Here is a 26,336-nt window from a genome sequence, read left to right as displayed (position 1 = left end):
AGCAACAATTTTCTTATTATTATGCTCTTTATTTTTCTTGACCTTTAATTGCAAATATCTCCATTTGGCAAATATGGACTTTTAGGTTTTTGCAAACAAACTCTTCATATATATTCAGTTCAGTTCAGTTCAGTTCAGTTTTTATTTCTGCATTTCAAAATCAATACAAATCAACAAATCAACAAAATACTTACATAGTCATTTACACAGCTAATATTCGTAACGTTTGGATCTTACATACATTTTCTTTTTCTTTTTTTCAAGAACGAATATCATATATGAAAGGAAGCAATAGGAAATGATAAAAATGAAATGCAGGGGACCATCATCATAAGCTAAGCTTGACGAGGATGATGGCCCGTGCATCACAAAATAAAAAAACCGTGCATCACAAAATAAACAAAAAGTCGCACCCCTTGATTCTACGTGAGGACTCAAGAAAGGTGAAATGTTTTTGGTTTTTTTTTTTCAAATATTTACACTCGGGACAAAAGAAGGTACACTTTTCAAGAACAAAACTCAACAGATCATAAACATCATTCCCTTTTTTAACGATTCTTTTCTCTCATTAAAATCATGTCCACATCACATCCACAAGAAGTATTATTTAGAAAACGAAGATATAGTGTACTCCATTGAGCATTAACATGTTTCGGCATAACTGCATGAAGGTGCTTTGCGTGTGCGTATGCTGTCGTGCCTGAAACGTAAATAATAATAATAATAATAATAATAATATAAAAAAAAAAAAATATATATATATATACAGAGGGAGAGAGAGAGAGGGAGAGAGAGAGAAAGAGTGCGAGAAGGCCCCTTCACTATTATTCAGTGCGAGAAGATAGGAGCATTTGATGATGTATATAATGAGAGAATGAATGAATGAATAAATAATGAATAATGAAGGAGTTACACTGGTTCTGTACAAGGCCCGGTCGGGACCGTTTCTCGCACTCTGCAGTATGCCCCCCCACCCCCCCCCCCCCCCCCCCCCCCAAAAAAAAAGAAACACACAGAATCAAATTTTCGGATTGATAACACCCAATATGATTAAACTGTCTTAATGCTACTTCAGCATCTCAACTCTATTTTGCAGAAAACCCAATTTAATTTGGTTAAGCGGTCACAGAGAAATGTGAAAGTTGTAAAGCATGTCATGAGTCTGATTCTTCCCAGTTTAGCACTTCGATGCTTTTTTTTTGTGTGTGTGAATACAATAGACATAACTTGGAGGGAAGATATTCTTGACATCTAAGTCGAATGGGATTTTCTGTGAGATGTGGGCAATGAGTTACAGTACTACATAATTATGTTCATACCCTGAATTTGTATTTGGATTGATTCACTATTTTTCAAGAAATCAGTGTGGAGGGTCCCGTTGTATTTATTCTTTCTTTTTTAACATACGGTAGTGCGAGAGATCGCTCCTCTCCACAACGTTAGTGGCGCCTCATTGTATATACTCACTGTATAATATACATATAAATAGATCAATATATATATATATATATATATATATACACATTATCAAAATGCATTGTTTCATTTTGTGTGTGTGTGTGTGTGTGTGTGTGTGTGCTATCAAAGATCATTACTAAAAAGACACTTAATACTTTCATGCTAACATACACAAATACATGACAATAAATGTGACCCGCTACAACAAAATGATCCTAAAGTCGGTCGAGGTCGATTATTTGAAAATTGCATGACACAATTCCCTAATCTTTCTGCTTTAAATTGATATATAACACATCTTATAAAAATAATCGGCTGCGGAGATATCGATGTTTAAAAGAGAGCATGTCGACGCGTCTGGGAAATCACTGTTTCGAGAAAAGCGCCCTAAAAATTCTCCTTGCGATGCAATCACGACCAAGGGACACGCAAGTCAGTTTTCACCTCTGGACTATAGAAGGTAAGCCCTAGCAACCCCCGCAATGCTCATTCAAACACAGCGTCGGCGGTCTCCTCACCGACCAATCAGTGACCAGGATTCCGGGAGAAGCGGCTGTGCATAGCGCACCCCGCCACCACACACCAGTCGACTGGGGAGTGTGCGAGCTTCACGCTTCGGTTAGCGGCAAGCAGCAAACTGACCAATGAGATCACTCTGGTCGTTGTTAGGGGCGGAGCCTATCTCTGGCGCTCAATCCAAATGTTCGAACCAGTTTCTTCTTCGTTGAAACGCCAAAAAACATGGCCCAGAAAAACGCTATTTTTTGGTCTTTCCTTTCATCATTTTGCTTCAAAATTTCGACAGATGATAGAAGACATGTCAGACTCCAATAATATGTCAAATTCAGAAAATCGTAAGTTTTGACCAATTTTGATGCTCTGACTTCAAACTCGATTTTCACGTCTTTGACCGTGCGCGACTTTAGGACCATTTTGTTGTAGCGGGTCACAAATTTTCCTTATGAAAGCATTGACTAAGCTGCTCTAAATGAATTTAAAAGAACCAGAAAGCTTCTAAGGTGAGAGAAATCAAAATGTCCTACAATCATTTAACTTTAGAGCCTTCTATCACACATACCTTTAGAAATTTATTGTCTGTTATATTTAGTTCTTTCAGTTATTTGTTTAGGACCTGGTAGGCAGTGTTGCTTTATAGCAAGGAAAGAATGCATATCTATATTTACGTATACATTATACATATATACATATATAAATGTATATCTATGCATGTATACTTGCATGTATACATACGTATGCATACTCTCTTAAAAGAAGAGTGAAAATCTTCACTGTTGGAGTGAATAACAGAAAAGAGTGAAATTATAGTGCATTTTTAGTGAAAATGCTAATTTTCACTAATTTTGGAGTGACCTCAAGGATCACTCGAACATCTTTTTTTTTTTTAAATTTGGGGGGGGGGGGTTGGTAGGTGCGTGTATGTGCATGTGGGTTTTGGAATGCTTACTTTTTTGTATGTGTGTATGAATAGTGTATGTGTGTGTTAGAATGTAAAATGTAGAATGGAAAGAACCCTCACACTAACACATACTCGACACACACTCTAACGTCACGTAGCACATTCAGATGCCTACTGCTTGAATACTTCAAGAGAAACATCGGTGTACTAGAAAGTGCAGCTACAACTTTTAAAATTTGAAATTCATTTGAATATCAATGCGAAATTTTCGATTTTACAGAAATGGTTAATACAATTACATAAACGAAGGATAAGACTACGTGATCTTGCTACTATAAAGATGACTTTAAAAATATTGTAGTGAAGAACTGTCCAAAACAAAACAGTCACAGAGAAATGAAAGTGGTAGGGATTACATGAATCCTGAATAGGGCATCTGGCAGAAATGGTGCTTCCTCAGTTAAAAGGTAATGATGATAATAATTAGAATAATAACAATAATAATGAAAATAATAATGATAATAACAATTTCAATGATAATCATGAAATTAATAATAATGAAAATAATATTAATGATAATTTAGGTTGCAATTTTATATTTTTGTTATTAAAGTTCCTATTCAATTTCACCCATTCCATGCTCCACGCAGCACTGAATTCTGCAATCAAATTCAAAATCCGGTCATTCACATTTACTATCGAAGCAATTAATTTTGCAGTTGCGTCAGTTCAGCAATAAGCTTTCAAATTCATTTCAAGTTGACATCAAATTGAAAGGCAACCACACTTCAAATAAGTGTATTCAATTTAGAGGAAGTCTTGTATTTAGTTAGCTTTGGGGTTGGGGTCTTTGCCGTATATGTCCACCTGATCATTCTAAAATATGAACTTACCGAGCTTGACGGGATTATAATTGCAGTCATATACCATGTATACAGGCACATCAGTCACTGTATACAACGATCATAATAAGGAAGGTTGATTGACAGAAAAACAATTTCGACTATTATGGAAATTGAAACCATGAACATTATAGGCCTATACGTCTTGTTTGTTGTTTATTGATTTGTTACTTGTTGACTTTTGGGGGACTATGTGGGATCATTGTGTGTCAGTTTATCTTTAAATTGATGCAATATTTACTTTTGAAGAGTTGTCATCAAGGATTATGTTTACATCTTTTAGTAATTGTGTTATTTGGTGCACTGCTGATTGGACCTTATGATTTTAAATGTCTCAAAGTGAAATGTCAAGGATACATGAACACAGAACAAAACAAAAGCATCAAACATAAATTAATGCACAAAGGTCTTGGTTATGTATACCTTCTTGCTTGGTTTATAAGAGACCTCCGTCCACTTCTGCCCCCATCGTTACCCCCATTACCCCCATTCTTTAATACCATACATAACCTTTAAACATACACACTGCAAAAATAATGGTGTTAGATTTAACATCATAGGGATTAAATGTTACTCTGATCAAGTATGAATAAAAAACCACACCTATTTTATGTTGAGATGGTATTGAAAAGATGAAGTTGAAAGAATACATAAACCTCTAAAACACACACTGCCAAAATAATGGTGTTAGATTTAACACAATGTGTGCTAAACGCCCGTTAAATCTAAAATAGAAAAAGAATTGGCTGTGTATGAATGCAAGTGATCAGTCATAATTATTCAAATGATTACCAATAGTGTGATCTGCTCGTCTACCGTAAATCGTTTCCCTTTTCCTCCTGTGTCCATACATACGGACCTTCGTCATTATGTATTTTCTTCGGAAGACAGACAGACAGACAGACAGACACACACACACACACACACACACACACACACACAAACACAAATACACAATCACAATCACGCTTGCTGATATTCGTTTAAAAAAGATCATCTCCATAAGTTAGAGCTTATCATGTTGATGTTCCATTAAGGCAAAGTCGCAGTTTCCTTTGATGATGTTCCTCATCACTATTATCATGTATCTCCTTTCTGACATTTTTCCTGTTTCTTGGTATCAAACGTTTCAGGTTTCACTCCTGAGGGGAAAAAATGTGCAGTAATAAAAAGCTATGTGTAGGGTACGTCAAAGACATTTTCCGAAGGTCTTCTACAAAGCAATTTTGTTAAATGTATAAGGTTAGACTGGTACTGTGGGATAACTTCCAATCACAGTCACAGAATACAGCTATCTATGTCTGAAAGGCAGTACTCAAGTGACATCGGGGAAAATAACATCAAAGAGTAAATGTATCATACGTTTACGCGTAGTCCTCCACGTTATTTATTTGATTTGATTTATTTTCTGTATTCCATTTTTTTTTAAAATACACCAACGATTTCATTAACATAGTACAAAATAACAGTAGTATACTTTCAACAATTATCATCATCTTCATCAATTATATAATACATCTGTAATAAATTACATGAGTTACATCTTAATTTGCATACAGAATGATTACCAAGAATAAGCAGAAAGATTGACTGTTTGGCAACCGGTAACGAATAACATTACAATGAAGAAAAACAAGAGGGTTCAACAACATGATGCTCGTGGAATACGGGTTAGAGAGAGAGAGAGAGAGAGAGAGAAGAAGAAGAAGAAGAAGAAGAAGAATGGAAGGGGAGGATATGATAAAATCCTCCCGATACTAGTCTCGCATGATCAACTCGACATACTTTTATACCTACAGACACATACATACATGCACATGCTATAAGCTACAGTGATGTATTCACATAATAAGTGCTGTTTTCAAATTCATGACATTCTTTCGTCGAGATGTTTTCACGGCAACTGATTGACAAATCATCGACGTAAATTTTAGGTCGATGTGGGGCAATTTGCCAATCAGTTGCAATGACACATCTCGACGGAAGAATTTCATGAATGTGAATAATTACGCAGTACCCGCTGCATCCTATAAGGATTAGAACAACACTTGCTGTCGGGCGAAAGATCGGTGGTCTAGTCGAGATGACGCCTGTCCGGTGATCAGGAGGCCGTAGGTTCGAATCCTGCTCGAGTATGTACGCCCACGATTTTTCATCATGGCTACTACTAAAACTCTGATCAATTCAGTGCCTATTTACGTCGATGCCGGGCAATTTGTCAATCAGTTGCAAGTGTTGCTTTTGCCATGTAAAAGTTACATTGAATGAGAGAGAGAGAGAGAGAGAGAGAGAGAAGGATGAGAAGACAAAAACAATCATCTACGAAGCATAAAATTCTACGTGCCCTTGTATGATCTTTCATGATCTTTGATTAAAATACGACTCATCACTTAAAGAATGATACAGCTGTACCTTTAAATCCAAAACACGGATATAATTTCTGCAACATTCACAGCTGTGTTTATAATCAGAGCTGAATGATTAAAAAATTTGTAGATTAATAAGTTAATTCATCCAAAGCATGTTGAGGAGATTTACCGTTTCCGCTTGTATTGACTGATTTGTAATTGGTATTTCTGCATAGTATATTATATTAGTGTACCAGTCAATATACTTATGAAATGATTGAATTACAGCTGGCGTGAAGAATAAACATAGACAATGTAAGTAATAAAGGAAAAATATATATATCATTTGTCTGGTCGTTTATTGAGCGTGCTGTGAAATAGAACACCCGTTTGTAGAACATCTAGATCGAAAAGCATTAATCAATCACGATTTGGTTATATTGTTTTTCGTAACGAAATATAATTTCAACATGTCATTAATCATACTTTTAAAGGTAAACTATACAGCACCTGCAGCAAGCGTGTTTGTCTTCCGAACAGTTCTTTAGTAATTCTAAATAATTGCGGCAGAACAGTTTATTGCCAGACTGATATTTTTGAGAGACTTATGAAAATCAACTTTGATAAGTTATTAAATTTGAAATAGGAGAAGTATAGAGTCGTGACGCAAAAGAGCTGACGAAATCATATTGATCATGAGGAAGAGAAAGACTATATATGTCGAATGATTTGTCCTTCCTTTCCAGCTGAGTTTCTTGCCGTGGCAGAAACTTGATTTGACAGCACCATTCGACACCCGAGAATCGGCGCCATGGCTACGAATCTACTTGCACTGGTGCTCCTACTGACAGTTTCCCACTGCTGTAATTATACTCATCTTACTTATTCTATTAACGCTACAAAGTGTTCACTTTTCATTTAAATTTACCTGAACTGCAGCTCCTATACTGAAAGGTCCAATGCTGTAAGAATATTTTAATAATTCTATAACGCCTCAAAGTGCTCATCTTAATAATTATGTTCTCCATATCTTCTTATGCTTATTTGTTTCCCTTGCTTCTTTATCACTTGGCGAATAACGTTTAAATGATCCCCCATAGGAACCTATGAATATTTATCATTAATCAATCACTTCTGTAAAATACATGATTATGTCATGTATGTGATGCATCATCACGAAAGCAATTTAATGTCGCGAATATTATATATATATATTTATGTATATTTTTTCTCAGATATGTAAGTCAAATGATAACCTTTAGATTTATAGATAATTTGTGACCGTGCACCTTAAAACGAACATAAAGTCACGCACACTGATTTTGCGTGAGGACTGAAAATATGTGAAATGGGTCAACCTAGCCGAACTTGACTTTTTTCATATTTTCTGAAAGAGCGGGTCTTCTTTTACATTATGCTAAAATTTGGTATCATAAAACGGGCAGGAAAGTGTGTGTTTTTTTTAGCAGTTAATCTCGAACATTTTTGGTAGAATATTGTGATTAGGTGTGTCTTTAGAATCCCTTTTTCATTTCTGAAAAACCTTGTCCACACTCTTCACTTTCAACTCTAATAACTTTTGAAAGGATAATGCCACTGCTTTGAAATTTGGCATTAATTATTGACAGAATGTGTTAATGAGGCATGTTTAATTTCAGTTTAATCTGATAATCCCTTCATTGTTGTTACTCTGGTGGTTTACTTCCTGTTTTTTCTCCCATTCATCGCACAGCCAGCATGGTTTGGTAAAGATTAAGCGCCTGAATAGACACTGTACTTCAGAGCCTCTTTTCTCAGTTCACACTCTTCCTGAGTTTGTACTTTCTTTCCAATATTTAGATAGGTTAGGAGGGTCCATTTGATTTGAGCTATACATCATTTTAAAGCTTAAAGGCTGTTCTTTCAGAATAATGGTCTTAACTAAAAATTCATGTCTGGCGACTTTTTGTTTGTTTTGAGGTGCAGGGTCACATTTGATCTACTTCATATATATTTCAAAAAAGAGAACGGAAAGTTAGAACACTGTACCATTGTATTACAAAAGCATTGGTTTCACAGTCTTTTTTCTTCTTTTTATGATCTCCAACTTTACACGCGTAATGTGATGATGCACCGAATACAATTTGTATTGTGAAAGTATTGGGCTGGACTAGCCTGCTTGCTATTGCCGGCTCTTTTTAAACAACTTTAGTGTTCTTTTAGATTTTGTTTTTGCTATCGGTGATTTTGGGGTAAGTAGATCATATTTGTTTTCATTCTATCTTTAAATTTCCTCTTTGTTCTGAGTTACGTAAATTGCAAAAAGAAATCTGTTTCTTATATCCCCCTATTTTCTGCACTATTTGAAAGTGAGGTGTACGTTTAGCATGTTGGCTTGAAACTGTTGTTTTGATGTTGCAAATAGAACATTAAACAATGGCGAAAGGGAGACGTATTCTTCATGCGAAATGTTAACTTCATATTTCAGCATTATCAAATTTTGCAGATAAAATAATGAGGTCGAATCATCTTTACTATATCATCACGGGTCCCTCAGCTTGTAACTGCTGTCACTTGCCAGTAATTTAAAGGGCCCCGGAAATCCAAATACATGTTGATTTGTGTTGATTTATGATACCCTCAACATCACTTTTGCGGTGAAACGAATATCTAGAAACATTCCATATATTTTTAACGATTTTTTTCTTCTATTTTCTTCAGATTACATGGGAACTCCCACAAAAAATCGTTCCAAGCCAATATTCCTCAGATGACCTCATTTGTCAATCATTGCTAAAGTACTGAAATGTTTAACAAAAGACATTGGAATGCACCTTCCCCTAGACTCAGCATAACTTGTATGTTCCCTCGACATGTCTTTTGTTAGTCACTTAATATCACAGAAACATGCAAGTTATGCTAAGACCTTTGCAATGGATTAATTCGTATATACAAATCTTTTGTTTTGAATACTAAAGTGATCTAGTGCTGATCAGCATGTGTGTACATGTGTGTTTAAGTGTATTATTTGTCAAGCTTGTCCAGTCGAACATTATGCTTTCATTATTGTGTCCTTTTGCTGATCTATTTTCATTTCATACATTAACAAGGAACATGTATTCAAATTAGATGTTATTTTGAGCATTAAGTAAATGGAAATGATTATTATTGAAAAAAATAAGATCAGAAAGTTTCTTAATCCCATATTGTTACATAATTACCTGAAATAATAACGAAATCTGCTCTTCGCAATTCGTTTTGATGGAAATGTGAGCTACAAAACTAAAATTCGACGTGTGAGTCATAAAATCAAGATTCAGATCCATAAATATTTCCAACATAACCGCGGTAGTTGAAAATATTGAGAAAACGCATTAAGTGCGTTATCAAAAATCTTCTTGAATTATTGCGGGGATGAAGAGATTTTTATACGAGTTTTTTTTTTTTCCAAACTTTTTAGCCCTCCATGGACTATTTCATTATCTCTACGTCAACATAGTACAACTCAAAATATTCAACCATGATCTCTTTTTTTTTTCCTCTTAACATTTCTCTCGTAAACATTTACACAAGCAAATGTTAGGAGTGGCTGCCACTTTAAACTGAACTAGTCGAGAGCACCCGAGACACAGTAATTATATCTCTCATCTGCATAATATTCAGTATTTTTGCCTAACGTAACAAGATATGCAATACTAGTACATCAACCATAGTAATTTGAAATTTAACTTGAGTATGAAAGCAACACGTCAAACCGTTATCATACTACGCTACTATCTTCCAGGGTCTTCCAACGTTGACTGCGACTTTGAATCCGGTCTCTGTGGATGGCTGCAGTTAACCGATGATGACTTTGACTGGACCCGTGAAAATGGCGGTACCCCGTCGTCAAGCACCGGTCCAAGCGGCGACCATACAACCGGCAGTAAGCTCATATATGTAGTGTTTGCCTTTTCGTAGGTAAAGCATTTTGCACCTTATCGGATATTATCGGATAGGGATAGTATTCATTCTTTAAAGACTGACACCTGCCTTTGATAATTATCAACTTTCATATTCGTTGTGTCTTCCAGCACTGACAGCAGGACACAGTTTCAACGTAAATGAGTATGGAAAGGAAATGATTGGAAGCAAAACAATGTTTAAAGTCTTTTACATAGATTCTTCCTCAAGTTTATAGAGAAGTACAGTAAGTATCGCTTGATATGGTGTGCATCCATGTAGTCCTGTTTGTACTGTTTATGTGTATGCTATGCATACCCTCAACTCGCTGTTCTCTTCATTTTCTTAGGTTTTTTTTATCCATGTACGATGGATACTTTTCTGATACTGTATGATTTTTCCCTTTTTTCTTTTCTTCTGTACATATCATATATTATAATTATGTGTCAATTTTCTCTAAAGTTCAATCTTTTATTTGTTGAATCTCACGACACTGATTTCTCGTGATCTATGAATAGTATGGGTCAGAAGTATATAATTGTAGTTCTGTACTAGACGACATACGGATCATCTGGGCAGTTTGTGTGCGCGTCATTTGTACATATACGCACCTACGTAAAGCTTCGAGAAGTATTAAGAAAAAAAGTGAAGTTTTCCACCAATGTGGATGGACGTATTATGTAGAAAAAAGGTCTCCTACATCATGGAAAACACGTCACACATATGTCAAGTTTATCTGTGTTAATATCATTTGAAAAGCCCCACAAAGTTGCATCAATGAGAATATGCAAATATACTATAACAGTGACCACCTTTAAACAGCTATAGCTCGTAGAAATTGACGAAAACCCTTTCCCCATTTCCTTCTTGTCGTGTTACCTATTCTGAAAGCTGATGGAATTCTGCTTTGATGTGTAATTGAGGCTGAAAAAAAAAACCCATAAACTTATCAAATTCCTACCTGAAATGAAAGGATATGAACCATCAAAAAGACGTCATTAAATTTCAATTTCATTCGAACTTCATTCAACTTCATTCGAACTTCCGCTTGTCTGTCTATTAAACTGTTGTAGTTGACGATCAAGCTTTTGTGTCGTTCAATCTTTTTTATTGAAAAACTGGATCGCATTTAAAATTTTGCCTTAAATTGAAACGTAGGCTTGGATCTAGAATGTAGAATCATCACCTTTACATCCTCCGTAAGATATTAGACTCAAATCCCTATTTTTTGATGAGCATTTCAAAACTTATAATGAAACTCGTCTACGTATAGCATCATGGATTGGATGGATCAAACTTGTCAGTCTTGACATACTGTAATGAAATGAGTTTAGAACGCTGGAATTGGTGTCTCTGGTACGTCTGGTTGGGACGTAGGGGTAGTGCGGTGACCCCATGGCCGTAAGAGTTTCGGTGGGGGTCACGGGTCGCACGTGGGTATGCTCTCGCTCGGGAAGAAAGAGCGAAGAGGGGTGTGCTAATGCTCGTCGGGGGCGGACGCGTCCACGGAGTCTCCCCGTTGTTTTCACGCTATGTTAGTGTTTATCGGCCGTTCGTGCGGCGAGTACAGTGACAGTGGTACATCATGTCAGGCGACGGGTCCTGACGGGTAGCTGGATTTGCGAGTACGATAATAAAGTTTCTTCTTCGCACACACTTCGATCATCACCTCACATTATTGATGCTGTCTCGGCGTGATGATGCGATGCGATGTATTCGTTGTAAGTCTGAGTGAGGTGTCCGCGAACACATATATCCCGGTGGGATGGGCTGCGTGAACCAGAACAACTGCTATAACGATTTTTGAGACTGCATATTGCACTTGAGGAGAGACATTTCCCTTTTCAGTATTAGTACAGTGTAGTGCCATTGTTACGAATGCCTACTGATTTCCTTCGTGCATGCAGGGTGACTCTGCGTCTGTAATCTTGTCTATCCACATTTCGGCCTGTAAGGGCGTCTGCAGGTGAAAGGCGCCTACAGGCGAAGACGCCTGCGGGTGAAAGGCGCCTGCAGGTGAAAGGCGCCTGCGAGAACACAGGAGAAAACATCGGAAAGACAAGCGTTATGCACGTAGAGCGAACTAAACAGTGCTTTGGCGAGCCATTGGAGTCGTGGATCGAGGTTGACGGAGGTGGTGACGCTCCTTTGCAGGGGCCGGATCGCCATGTCCTTCTGGCACCATGCACCTCGGAAGGTCCCCAACGAAGCTGCAGAAGTTCGACCAGAGCTAGACTGCCCCTACCGATGAGCACACTGGCGAAGATGGACCCATCTCTCCGATGTCTTCCATTCTGCGACACAACCCTTACGAAAAAGTCCTGTGGTACTCCTGCGGTAATTACCACAGGACGGTACCACAAGACAGTACCACAGGAAAGTACCACAGTACAGTACCACAGGACAGTACCACAGGAATTGTCCTGTGGTATTTTGGGACATACCACAGGACAGTACCACAGGAATTCCTGTGGTATTTTGGGACGTACCACAGGGCAGTACCACAGGAAAGTACCACAGGACCGGTACCACAGAACAGTACCACAGGACAGCAACGGCGTAGCCAGGATTTCATCTTAGGGGGGGGGGGGGGGGGGGGGGGGGCGGTTAGTCTGCGAGTGAGCGAAGCGACCGAACCCGAGCGAGCGGAGCGAGCGAGGGGGGGAGAGTGTGGGAGGGGGGTGTCCCCCCTCCCACGGTAAGAACTTTTTGCATTTGGATGTTGTAAATGGTACAATTTGATGCATGTTTTTCCGCGTTTTATCGACGTGAAACAGTCCCACTTGTTTATGGTAGCAGTTTATTTTGATGTAGATTATTATTGAACAATTTGCCTATAAAATGGTGTAATTTAGATACACTTCTTGTATTAATTCTTTTCACTGAATATCATGAACGCGACTGAACCCGAGCGAGCGGAGCGAGCGAGGGGGTAGGGGAGGGTGTGGGAGGGGGGTGTCCCCCTCCCACAGCAAGAACTTTTTGCATTTTGATGTTGCAAATGGTGCAATTTGATGCATGTTTTTGCGCGTTTTATCGACGTGAAACAGTCCCACTTGTTTAAGGTAGCAGTTTATTTTAGTGTAGATTATTATTGACCAATTTGCCTATAAAATGGTATAATTTAAGTACACTTCTTGTATTAATTCTGTTCACTAAATGTGACCCTGCACCTCAAAACAAACAAAAAGTCGCCAGACATGAATTTTTAGTTAAGACCATATTCTGAAAGAGCAGACTTTAAGCTTTAAAATGATGTATAACTCAAATCAAATGGACTCTCCTAACCCATCTAAATATTGGAAAGAAAGCACAAACTCAGGAAAAGTGTGAACTGAGAAAAGAGGCTCTGAAGTACAGTGTCTATTCAAGCGCTTAATCTTTACCAACCCGTGCTGGCTGTGTGATGAACGGGACAAAAAACAGGAAGTAAACCACCAGAGTAACAACAATGAAGGGATTATCAGATTAAACTGAAATTAAGCATGCCTCATTAACACACTCTGTCCATACTTAATGCCAACTTTCAAAGCAGTAGCATTATCCTTTCAAAAGTTATTAGAGTTGAAAGTGAAGAGTGTGGACAAGGTATTTCAGGAATGAAAAAGGGATTCTAAAGACACACCTAATCACACTATTCCACCAAAAATGTTCGAGATAAACTGCTAAAAAAACACACTTTCCTGCCCGTTTTATGATACCAAATTTTAGCATAATGTAAAAGAAGACCCGCTCTTTCAGAAAAAATGAAAAAGTCAAGTTCGGCTAGGTTGACCCATTTCACTTATTTTCAGTCCTCACGCAAAATCAGTGTGTGCGACTTTATGTTCGTTTTGAGGTGCACTGTCATAAATATCATGAACGCGACTGAACCCGAGCGAGCGGAGCGAGCGAGGGGGGAGGGGAGGGTGTGGGAGGGGGGTGTCCCCCCTCCCACGGTGAGAACTTTTTGCATTTTGATGTTGCAAATGGTGCAATTTGATGCATGTTTTTGCGTGTTTTAACGACTTGAAACAGTCCCACTTGTTTAAGGTTGCAGTATATTTTAGTGTAGATTATTATTGAACAATTTGCCTATAAAATGGTATAATTTAGATACACTTCTTGTATTAATTCTGTTCACTGAATATCATGAACGCGACTGAACCCGAGTGAGCGGAGCAAGCGAGGGGGTAGGGGAGGGTGTGGGAGGGGGGTGTCCCCCCTCCCACGGTGAGAACTTTTTGCATTTTGATGTTGCAAATGGTGCAATTTGATGCATGTTTTTGCGTGTTTTAACGACTTGAAACAGTCCCACTTGTTTAAGGTTGCAGTATATTTTAGTGTAGATTATTATTGAACAATTTGCCTATAAAATGGTATAATTTAGATACACTTCTTGTATTAATTCTGTTCACTGAATATCATGAACGCGACTGAACCCGAGTGAGCGGAGCGAGCGAGGGGGTAGGGGAGGGTGTGGGAGGGGGGTGTCCCCCCTCCCACGGTGAGAACTTTTTGCATTTTGATGTTGCAAATGGTGCAATTTGATGCATGTTTTTGCGTGTTTTAACGACTTGAAACAGTCCCACTTGTTTAAGGTTGCAGTATATTTTAGTGTAGATTATTATTGAACAATTTGCCTATAAAATGGTATAATTTAGATACACTTCTTGTATTAATTCTGTTCACTGAATATCATGAACGCGACTGAACCCGAGTGAGCGGAGCGAGCGAGGGGGTAGGGGAGGGTGTGGGAGTTGGGTGTCCCCCCTCCCACGGTGAGAACTTTTTGCATTTTGATGTTGCAAATGGTGCAATTTGATGCATGTTTTTGCGTGTTTTAACGACTTGAAACAGTCCCACTTGTTTAAGGTTGCAGTATATTTTAGTGTAGATTATTATTGAACAATTTGCCTATAAAATGGTATAATTTAGATACACTTCTTGTATTAATTCTGTTCACTGAATATCATGAACGCGACTGAACCCGAGCGAGCGGAGCGAGCGAGGGGTTAGGGGAGGGTGTGGGAGGGGGTGTCCCCCCTTCCACGGTGAGAACTTTTTGCATTTTGATGTTGCAAATGGTGCAATTTGATGCATGTTTTTGCGTGTTTTAACGACTTGAAACAGTCCCACTTGTTTAAGGTTGCAGTATATTTTAGTGCAGATTATTATTGAACAATTTGCCTATAAAATGGTATAATTTAAATACACTAGTCTTCTTGTATTAATTCTTACACTGAATATCATGGACGATGTCTGTTCAGCAATCAAACAGAAAAAGCATGCACACGAGGGTGTATAGGGGCATATCCCCTCCCACACGAAGGTGATTTTGCGTTTTCAGACCTGAAATTCAGCGATCTGGTGCAAATTTTTGGTGCAATACTTTTTCATCGAAGTGTTAAAATCACGGAATTTATAGCTCTTATTCCGAATGTGCACCATTTGTGCGTATGTATAAAGTCTAGTGAGGTAGAGCTTAGGGGAAGGGGGATTCCCCCTCCCGCTCGCGGAGCTTTTGCGTTTTTAGAATCGAAATAAAGCGATCTGGGTATAGCCACAGTCTACTTCTTTGCATGGCGGGGGGGGGGGGGAGGGGGGAGGGGGGGCGAGTGTTATCTCCACCCTTCCCTTCCGATGGAGCTTTTATCTTTTTAAGGTTGAAATTGAGATATCTCGATACGCATATTTGATGGAATCAACATTTGGGAAATCACAAAAAAAAACTGATGGGGGGGGGGCTGAGGGAGGAAAGGGCCGATTAAAAGGGGAAATTCTCCTTATACATGAGGGAACCTTCAGTTTTCGGAATATAAGTGATAAGTCTTGTGCACTCAGAATTATTCAGAATTTTTTGTAAATCTAAAAAGTGTACTTAGCTAGGGAAAGAGGCACAGAGGGGGAGGGTTTGGGAGGGGGTATCCCTCTCCCAAGCACGAGAGATTTTGCATATTTTGAATTGAAATTCAACGATCTGGTGCACACTTTGAGTGAAATATTAAAAAATATATATCTTATTTGATGAAAGGTTGCAAAGGAGACCCGCTTCATGTGCATGCATACAGTATACACGCATTTTTTTTCCGCCTCCCAAATCCCCGGTCCGAATCTTAGGGGGGGCGACCGCCCCCATCGCCCCCCCCCCCCCCCTGGCTACGCCAGTGCAGGACAGTACCACAGGAATTCCTGTGGTATTTTGGGACGTACCACAGGGCAGTACCACAGGACTAGTACCACAGAACAGTACCACAGGAACTGTCCTGTGGTATTTTGGGACAGTACCACAGGACAGTACCACAGGTCAATCATTACCACACAGCATTACCACAGGGCAGTACCACACAGCATTTCCATGGTACCACAGGAGAGTACCACACAGGATAGATCGAAAAAAAAATCTGGGAGAATTTTAGCCACATATCAAGGAATATTCGTGATAGGTGAGTGATGGATTTCAGGACAAACATGGCCCTACGTAATAACCTGTCCTACTCCTAACATATAACCTCAAACGAGAGTCTAATGGCCAAGTGCCAATCTAGTTCTATAATAGATCTATATAGTCATATTCTATTCCTAGGTAGCCATTGACCGTATCAGTACACATATATATGGCCGTCCAAGCATTAAGGCATGGTTACTAACTCGATTATACTTTATTATCAAGATATGAAATTACACTTTCATAACGATATCTATGATATTGGGAATAACATAACATAATTAGACAATCTTTCATAAAGTTCAAAGTAAGTTCCATCATTAATACTTTGACTTTTTAAGTCATATATGTATTTTCTAAAATCTAGAGTGCTTTTTATGAATATTCATGAGCTATGTAAAAATTTGTACCACAGGAGTACCACAGGAGTACCACAGGAGTACCACAGAAGTCCTTATGAAATTTCTTATGCTTTACATCAGCACTTTCACTAAATAGGTAATACTGTAGGGGTATAGGACAGGATAAGTAATGGCAAATCAATTGTTATAATTCACAGCATATGTCATCTATCAATTAATTGAGGAATATTAATATGTGCTTTTTTGTTTGTATTTTTGCTATAGATTTCAGTTGATTCTGCCTTACAATTTTCCTGTGTGGTACTCCTGTGTGGTACTGCTGTTTGATATTCTCCTGATGTGATAGTCCCCTGGTATAAAATGTGACCGTGCACCTCAAAACGAACATAAAGTCGCACACACTGATTTTACGTGAGGACTGAAAATAAGTGAAATGGGTCAACCTAGTCGAACTTGACTCTTTCATATATTCTGAAAGAGCGGTTCTTCTTTTACATTATGCTAAAATTTGGTATCATAAAACGGGCAGGAAAGTGTGTTTTTTAGCAGTTTATCTCGAACATTTTTGGTAGAATAGTGTGATTAGGTGTGTCTTTAGAATCCCTTTTTCATTTCTGAAAAACCTTGTCCACACTCTTCACTTTCAACTCTAATAACATATGAAAGGATAGTGCTACTGCTTTGAAAGTTGACATTGATTATGTACAGAATGTGTTAATGAGGCATACTTAATTTCAGTTTAATCTGATAATCTCTTCATTGTTGTTACTCTGGTGGTTTACTTCCTGTTTTTTGTCCCATTCATCGCTCAGCCAGCACGGTCTGGTAAAGATTAAGCGCTTGAATAGACACTGTACTTCAGAGTCTCTTTTCTCAGTTCACACTCTTCCTGAGTTTGTGCTTTCTTTCCAGTATTTAGATAGGTTAGGAGAGTCCATTTGATTTGAGTTATACATCACTTTAAAGCTTAAAGTCTGTTCTTTTAGAATATGGTCTTAACTAAAAATTCATGTCTGGCGACTTTTTGTTTGTTTTGAGGTGCAGTGTCACAAATGTTAAGAAAAAAAAAAGAATATCCTGTAGCATTTTCTGTGGTACTTACAAATTTAATTTGCTGTGTGGTACTTCTGTGTGGAATAGCACCATATTATGATTTTCCTGTGGGATTTTGGACAGTTCCTGTGGTACTCTCCTGTGGTATACATCGAAAATTACCACAGGAATTCCTGTCGTACTGTCCTGTGGTACATCCCAAAATTCCACAGGACAATTCGTGTGGTACTGTCCTGTGGTACGTCCCAAAATACCACAGGACAAGTCATGTGGTACTGTCTTGTGGTACTATCCTGTGGTACTTTCCTGTGGTACTGTCCTGTGGTACTGCCCTGTGGTACTGCCCTGTGGTACTGTCCTGTGGTACGTCCCAAAATACCACAGGACAAGTCGTGTGGTACTGTCCTGTGGTACTATCCTGTGGTACTGTCCTGTGGTACGTCCCAAAATACCACAGGACAATTCCTGTGGTACTGTCCTGTGGTATGTCCCAAAATACCACAGGACAAGTTGTGTGGTACTGTCCTGTGGTACTATCCTGGGTACTGTCCTGTGGTACTGCCCTGTTGTACGTCCCAAAATACCACAGGACAAGTCGTGTGGTACTGTCCTGTGGTACTATCCTGTGGTACTCTCCTGTGGTACTGCCCTGTTGTACGTCCCAAAATACCACAGGACAAGTCGTGTGGTACTGTCTTGTGGTACTATCCTGTGGTACTTTCCTGTGGTACTGTCCTGTGGTACTGCCCTGTGGTATTGTCCTGTGGTACTGTCCTGTGGTACGTCCCAAAATACCACAGGACAAGTCGTGTGGTACTGTCCTGTGGTACTATCCTGTGGTACTTTCCTGTGGTACTGTCCTGTGGTACTGCCCTGTGGTACGTCCCAAAATACCACAGGACAAGTCGTGTGGTACTATTTCCCTGTGGTACTATCCTGTGGTACGTCCCAAAATACCACAGGACAAGTCGTGTGGTACTGTCCTGTGGTACTATCCTGTGGTACTTTCCTGTGGTACTGTCCTGTGTTACTGCCCTGTGGTATTGTCCTGTGGTACTGTCCTGTGGTACGTCCCAAAATACCACAGGACAAGTCGTGTGGTACTGTCCTGGGGTACTATCCTGTGGTACTTTCCTGTGGTACTGTCCTGTGGTACTGTCCTGTGGTACTGCCCTGTGGTACTGTCCTGTGGTACGTCCCAAAATACCACAGGACAAGTCGTGAGGTACTGTCCTGTGGTACTATCCTGTGGTACTGTCCTGTGGTACTGTCCTGTGGAACTGCCCTGTGGTACTGTCCTGTGGTACGTCCTAAAATACCACAGAACAAGTCGTGTGGTACTGTCCTGTGGTACTATCCTGTGGTACTTTTCTGTTGTACTCTCCTGTGGTATGTCCCAAAATACCACAGGACAATTCATGTGGTACTGTTGTGTGGTATACGTCCCAAAATACCACAGGACAATTTGTGTGTATACTGTCTTGTTGTACTGTCCTGTGGTACTGTCCTATGGTACTTTCCTGTGGTAATGTCCTGTGGTACTGCCCTGTGGTACATCCCAGAGTACCACACGAGCCTGTGACACAGTACCACACAGTTCCTGTGTTAACATATATTTGTGTGGTATATTGTGTGGTACCATCCAGTACCACAGGGAGTACCACATGAGCCTGTAAAACAGTACCACACAGTTCCTGTGGTAACATTTATTTATGTGGTACATTGTGTGGTACTGACAAGTACTACAGGGAGTACCCTACAAGCCTGTGGTACAGTACCACACAGTTCCTGTGGTAACATTACAAGTGTGTGGTACATTGTGTGGTACCGACAAGTACCACAGGGAGTACCACAGGACCTTTTTGTTAGGGAATCTACAAAGGAAGCGAAACTCTCCTCAGCGATACGATGACTCGTATCAGGGATGCCGTGTAGAGCGCCAGATGATTGCAGTGAATAGGTCTACGTCTACAGCTACAACTTAATGTAAATAATGTAGGAAACAGCGGGATCCCTGCAATAAATGCACCATACCTGCAACAATAAGTTTTACGTCGACAAGTCGAACCAGAGAGTATCGTCATATTTGTCATGTTGTCTGTGAGATGACTTATACGACTACGGTATGTATCTGTTAACTCTTAACGTGCCATGGTCGCCGAACGGCGACCTTAGTCTTGACGTGCCATGGTCGCCGATCGGCGACTAGGAAGAGCGCGAAAAACATTGGTCATTTAAGTTCTTGTGGTACCATAATTTGTTACACCAAGAAACTGCCACTGATATGTACTGGTAGCTGAATAGCATAGCCATTGTTTCCGCGAAAAATATGAGTATACTTACATAGGAAAATTTTGAGTAAATACGTGTTTTTTCAGCTAGATGTATTTTTTTCGCGTCGGGAAAATCCGCAGTGAGAGCATCCTCTGCGAGCTGTGTATAGATCTAAATTCTCATTGATAAACCACGCGTGTGTATGCTACTTAATCTGCGTGTGTTGTCTATGCATTTCCACTCGCATTGTTCTGCTTGGGTGCTCTCCTGCGGGAGCGGCTTTCATTTTGTCCCTCAAAGTGGGTCAAGCTTTCGTTCGTCGGTCAAGTCTTTCATCCTTTTGTCTTGGTGAACTTCACTAATCGTCCCCATGCTAGGATATACAAAGGAAGAACACGCTTTTGTTCTTGTCTATGCACATGTATAGTGGACTGAAAGTAGACCTGTAAACAAAGGCCTGCCGATTTCAATAGAGTGCACCCGCCCGCAGTCCGCATAGACAAAAGAAGGATTAGTCGGTGCTTCCTTCTCAAGTGGACAAAAGACACTATTCCAGGACCCGGGATTTACTTTAGTTTCAAATACAAGATCTGGGACAAAAGGACTCAGATTGGGGAATGAATTACCAAGGCAAAAAAGAAATTGAAAAGACAAATTGAACTGCCAATATCTTGGTAATCATACAACTCTAGAAGACAATGTTGTTATCATTCGAAAGAGGAGATGTAGCTCTAAAACTTTCTCACAGAGTCAAGGGAGCGTTCTATTGAAGAAAAACCACGAATGACTCTTTCTTTCCATACTACACAAAAATTTCTAACAATTTTTTGATGATATGAATTATTTCTGCAATATTTTAGGTTGAGATAGATATTACACCAAACTGACTGCATGGCACGAAAGACCAATTATTTCTTGATATATGTTGTGTAGACCTGAATTCAAAACAGTCAATAGTTTCAAAGATATGGCAATTTTAAATTACATTGCCACTCAAGTTTGCGACCTTTTTGGCGTTGGCTAAAAACGTCTGGCACGTTAGGGGTTTTGGGTCTGGCACATTAAGAGTTAAACCAAGTTGGACGGCGCAAGGAATTCTCCGGAGACGCTGTGGTTGGAGCGCAGAACGGGAACCTCTAGCGGAAGGCGCAACGACTCATGATGACGCTACAGTGTTTTATATGTGTTTAAGATAATGTGGACTGCTAGTATTAAGAGAGCTTTGTTTATTTTTGTTTCATCGTGTACAAATGTGTAAATACAAGGTAAACCACCGTACATGCTACTTCTGCAAGGTAACTTCTAGGTTCTTTAGATGTTTATTTAAAGCAAGGCGGGAGACAAACACGCGTATAGTGATAAATGCTTTTCTCTTATCCAGTAATTATTCAGTTTTCATCTTCCTGTTCGTCTTGATTAGACGTATGTTAATACGTCATGTTCATGCAAAGTTGCGAGAAATTATTTCGCGTATTGATGTGTGTCACATAATGTATATTCGTTGAATTGTTTTAGTGTGCTTGGAAGAATAATCAAAGGTTATTACGCTAATTGGTAAAGTGTGTGTACAATTAATGTAGATATCACGTTTTTTGTTTTTGTTTCTATTTGTGTGGGATACGGAAGTTGTGTATCCGGTTGTCATTTCATTGTTTATGTAACCCCCGGGTTGCCCTATATACATGTAGTCAAGGGACTGACTAGTCTTAGGGAGGGGCTGTGTAAGGAAATGAGGTTAGAGCACTGGAGTTGGTGTCTCTGTGTAATGAAATGACTTCAGAGCACTGAAGTTGGTGTCTCTGGTACGTCTGGTTAGGTGGCGGTCACGGGTCGCACTTGGTTATACTCTCGCTCGGGTAGTAGGAGCGAGGAGTGGTGAGCTGACGCTCGTCGGGGCGGACGCGGAGTCTTCCCGTGGTTTTTGTAGTGTATTGTGCGCTAAAGTCTTGTCACGCTGTGTGTATCATCGGCCTTTCGTGCGGCGAGTTCAGTGACAACGATGCATCGTGTCAGGCAACCGGTCCTGACGGGTAGCCGGATTGGCGAGAACGGTAATAAGTTTCTTCTTCACACGCATTTCGATTGTCATCTCAGTGAATTATTGATGCTTACTCGGCGTGATGACGCGATGCGATGTACTGTTCTGAGTGAGGTGTCCGCGAACATACCCAAAAAAGACTAAGTCCCACACATTAATTGGAGAAATCCGGTTACAATACTAAGTCTAGTTTTATTTGAATCTATTTTTCAGACGGATATTACATGTACATCGAGACATCTTCTCCACGTTTTGCCGGAGAAGTAGCAATTCTAAAGAGCCCCCCGGACATGGCTGACACGTGCTGTACGTGCTTGACATTTTGGTATCATATGTACGGAGACACAGTCAATTCACTGAACGTCTACAAGTCAGTACCACCGACAGATACTGGAAAGGAGTTAATATTCTCACGTTCGAATACTAGCAGTGATTCTTGGCTTGAAGCACAGGTAAGTTATGACAAGCATGCTTAGCAAGACTGTACACTTACGTTCATAGATGTATGTTTGAAAAAAGCTGTATCAAGTTTGTATGTCAACGCTATTGCAACAATGTTTTGTGACATAAGTCATATATATATATATGTGACCCGCTACAACAAAATGATTCTAAAGTCGGGCGAGGTCGATTATTTGAAAATTGCATGATATAATCCCCTAATCTTTCTGCTTTAAATTGATATATAACACATTTTATAAAAATAATCGGCTGCGGAGATATCGATGTTTAAAAGAGAGCATGTCGAGACGTCTGGAAAATCACTGTTTCGAGAAAAGCGCCCTAAAAGTCTTCCTTTCGACGCAATCGCGATCGGGGGATACGCCAGTCAGTTTTCACCTCTGGACAATAGAAGGTAAGGCCTAGCAACCCCCAAAGAGTTCATTCAAGCACATCAGCGTCGGCGGTCTCCTCACCAACCAATCAGTGACCAGGATGTGAGAAGTGGCTGAGCATAGCGCACCCCGCCCGCACGCACCAGTCGACTGGGCAGTGTGCGAGCTTCACGCTTCTGTTAGCAGCAAGCAGCAAACTGACCAATGAGGTCACTCTGGTCGTTGTTAGGGGCGGAACCTATCTGTGGCGCTCAATCCAAATTTTCGAACCAGTTTCTGCTTCGTTGAAACGCCCAAAAACATGGCTCAGAAAAACGCTATTTTTTGGTCTTTCCTTTGATCATTTTGCTTCAAAATTTCGACAGATGATAGAAGACATGTTACACTCCAATAATATATCAGAATCAGAAAATCGTAAGTTTTGACCAATTTTAATGCTCTGACTTCAAACTCGATTTTCACGGCTTCGACCGTGCGCGACTTTAGGACCTTTTTGTTGTAGCGGGTCACATATATATATATATATATATGAATATAAATTATATCATATAGCATATAGCATATAGCATATTATGCTATATTTAAGAGAGAGAGAGATTGCAAGTAGATAGTGGATTATGCCACAAAGTCGTCAACATCTGGTAACAGCCACTCTTTCATAGCATATGCACTATAATATTTTACTGGTAGGTATATTGTCAACAAGTTTTCAGTTTCTTCCTGTTGGGGGAAATAACTCTATAGTAAATCTACAGCGACTTGGTACCCATCATGACATCTTGAGCATTCTTTTTTTTTCAGTTTAAACACCTAATTTAATAGCATTATCACCTAATCAGCATATGAAAAGTTTGTAAAATGCTGTTAAGTTTAATCTAGAAAACTTAAAAATATTCATATTGAGACATGAGCTATCAATGTTGAGCTCATGGGCCTTTTTGTGCCTTGTGTAACGCTCATGGACCTTATTTGGCTAATGTCGGTGTCGTAGAAATAATTTGCCTTTTAATGACGGCTGGTGAACCGTACAACTCGTGGGCCTATTTTACTTGCTGTCGAGCTTGTGGGCCTTGTCCACTTTATAGTGTCTATCTCGTAGGCTGTATAACAAGTGGACCATATGACTGGTGGACTGCATGACTCGTGGGATGTATGACCCGTGGGCTGTATAACTCGTAGGTGTTGGTCTTGTGAAGTGTGCCCCATGAAACCATCTGCTGGATTATGCCAATGTTGAAATTCGATTGCTATGCTAATTATGTTATTATTATACTTGTATCATTTGGAAATAGAAACTGATGCACAACCTAGCACAAATGAATTTCATAAAACTGTCATGATGAGAATCCTATAAAATGGGTAAAATGGTTTACAGCTTGGCATGCAGTCACAGTGCATGTATAGTATGAATCATTAATGCCTTTAAATGAGATAGAACGTGCAACATCACGTATCTTTTCATTATTCAGGTCTTCATTTCCGGTCGAACCCTGCCAACGTACATTTACATGGAAGGTGTATGTGGGAATAGCTACACAGGTGATATCGCCATAGATGACATTGTGATTTCCGAGGGAGGCTGCAGCGGACCAGGTATGTTCGTGCACCCATAAAGAGTAAAACAAACAAACAGTCAAAAACTCCATGTACGTCTCCGAGACTGAAATGACGGCTGGAATAATGCAACAAATGATGTGAAAAATAAATAAAAATTGCGCAGATTGATTGAAATTCTTCTGGACGACCACTTGCACATTTCTCATTTATATGTCAGCAATTTTCAAACGTCTTCAAGTGGTCCTCTCAGAGACACATCCAATCAATATGTGCGTTTGTTATTCCTTTCTGATCAAACAAAGACAAAAACAACTGCTCTCCAAGTGTCTTTTCAGTCAAACCTGCAAAGTGAGTAATAATCCTGTCAGGAGTCACAAAAGACACATTGAATGCAATAGACCACCCGCCATATGTGGTGCTCATACAAAGTGTCTTATTGCGTATTACTAGTCCTCAGTAGTATGTTGTTTATTTTCTTGTACTTGTATTAAGATTCCTGATGGAATCCCATTTTCTTTGCTCAATTTTCACTAATAAGATTATATTTTGCTTGATTTATCTAACGCGTCCAGTCAAATGGGACTTATACCGTTAGGAGCAGGCTATCACGTGATAGAAGGTACCTCTGAAGGACTACGCAATGAGGGTAGAATGCCTTGCCCAATGCCACAGTGGAATCGAACCATAGACCTCAACAGTAAGAGACCACGGTCTTCATAGTAATAAAGCCTCAAAGACTCCCTTTTTTGGTCTTACCGTTACAATCAGTTTCTTATCATAGTTTTTGAAGACGGTACTTATCGTTCCTTATATCTCGCTATCATTCTGACCCAACAGCTCAAGACATCGACTGCAACTTTGACTATGGTGTCTGCGGATGGGAGCAAGAGACGGATGATGACTTCGATTGGTCACGTAATAACGGAAGTACCTCATCGTATGATACCGGACCAAGCGGGGACCATACCACTGGCTGTAAGCTATCTTGGTTTGCCCTTCCGTAGGTTGAGCATTGGTATCACATTCCATGATGATTGCTCTGCTTAATGCACTTAGTTGTCTCTTATGGTCCAAAAATCTGTGAGACTATGTATAGTGAAAAAAAAGTTTTTTCGTATACAAACAGAATAACTTCGAAAGTTGTCGTACTCCATTTCCACTGTCTTACGTGTATTATTATACGTTTTCGTTTTTAGAACTATGAAATAAGTTCAGACTTTTCTTTCATGTTTATGTTAATACATATCAGAATTATACATTAACGTAAACATGAAAGGAAAAATCTAGTATATGTATATACGTATATATGTATATATATATATATATATATATATATATAAGTATAGATGTATCATTATATATATGTGACCCTGCACCACAAAACAAAACAAAAAGTCGCCAGAAATAAAATCTTACTTAAGAGCATAATTATTCTAAACAAGCAGACTTTAAGCTTTAACATGATGTATAACTCAAATCAAATGGACTCTCCTAACCTATCTAAATATTGGAAAGAAAGCACACACTCAGGAAAAGTGTGAATTGAGAAAAGAGGCTCTGAAGTACAGTGCCTATTCAAGCGCTTAATCTTTACCAAGCCGTGCTGGCTGTGGGATGAATGGGACAAACAAACAGGATGTACACTACTGGAGTAACAACAATGAAGTTAAAGGAGTTGAAAGTGGAGAGTGTGTACTAGGTTTTTAAGAAATGAAAAAAAGGACTCTAATGGCACACTTAATT

General features: G+C 39.4%; 1 protein-coding gene across 1 annotated transcript in view; it reads left to right on the top strand.

Moving 5' to 3' along the window:
• The first annotated feature begins 6,879 nt into the window (after positions 1–6,879).
• LOC139725485 (MAM and LDL-receptor class A domain-containing protein 1-like) overlaps positions 6,880–26,336 on the top strand; it is a 73,999-nt gene continuing 54,542 nt past the window's right edge. The window contains exons 1-5 of the mRNA XM_071636558.1: positions 6,880–6,988; positions 9,889–10,029; positions 22,414–22,652; positions 24,506–24,629; positions 25,431–25,568. Coding sequence (XP_071492659.1) covers positions 6,937–6,988; positions 9,889–10,029; positions 22,414–22,652; positions 24,506–24,629; positions 25,431–25,568 — 694 coding nt within the window. The 5' untranslated portion in view covers positions 6,880–6,936. The remainder of the gene's footprint in view (positions 6,989–9,888; positions 10,030–22,413; positions 22,653–24,505; positions 24,630–25,430; positions 25,569–26,336) is intronic.

The sequence above is a fragment of the Diadema antillarum genome, unplaced genomic scaffold (genome assembly GCF_040938485.1).
Source record: "Diadema antillarum isolate AM-2024a unplaced genomic scaffold, OU_Dant_1.0 seq00000047_RagTag, whole genome shotgun sequence".
In the NCBI taxonomy this organism is placed as follows: Eukaryota; Metazoa; Echinodermata; class Echinoidea; order Diadematoida; family Diadematidae; genus Diadema; species Diadema antillarum.
This window is presented reverse-complemented; position numbering and strand designations above follow the sequence as displayed.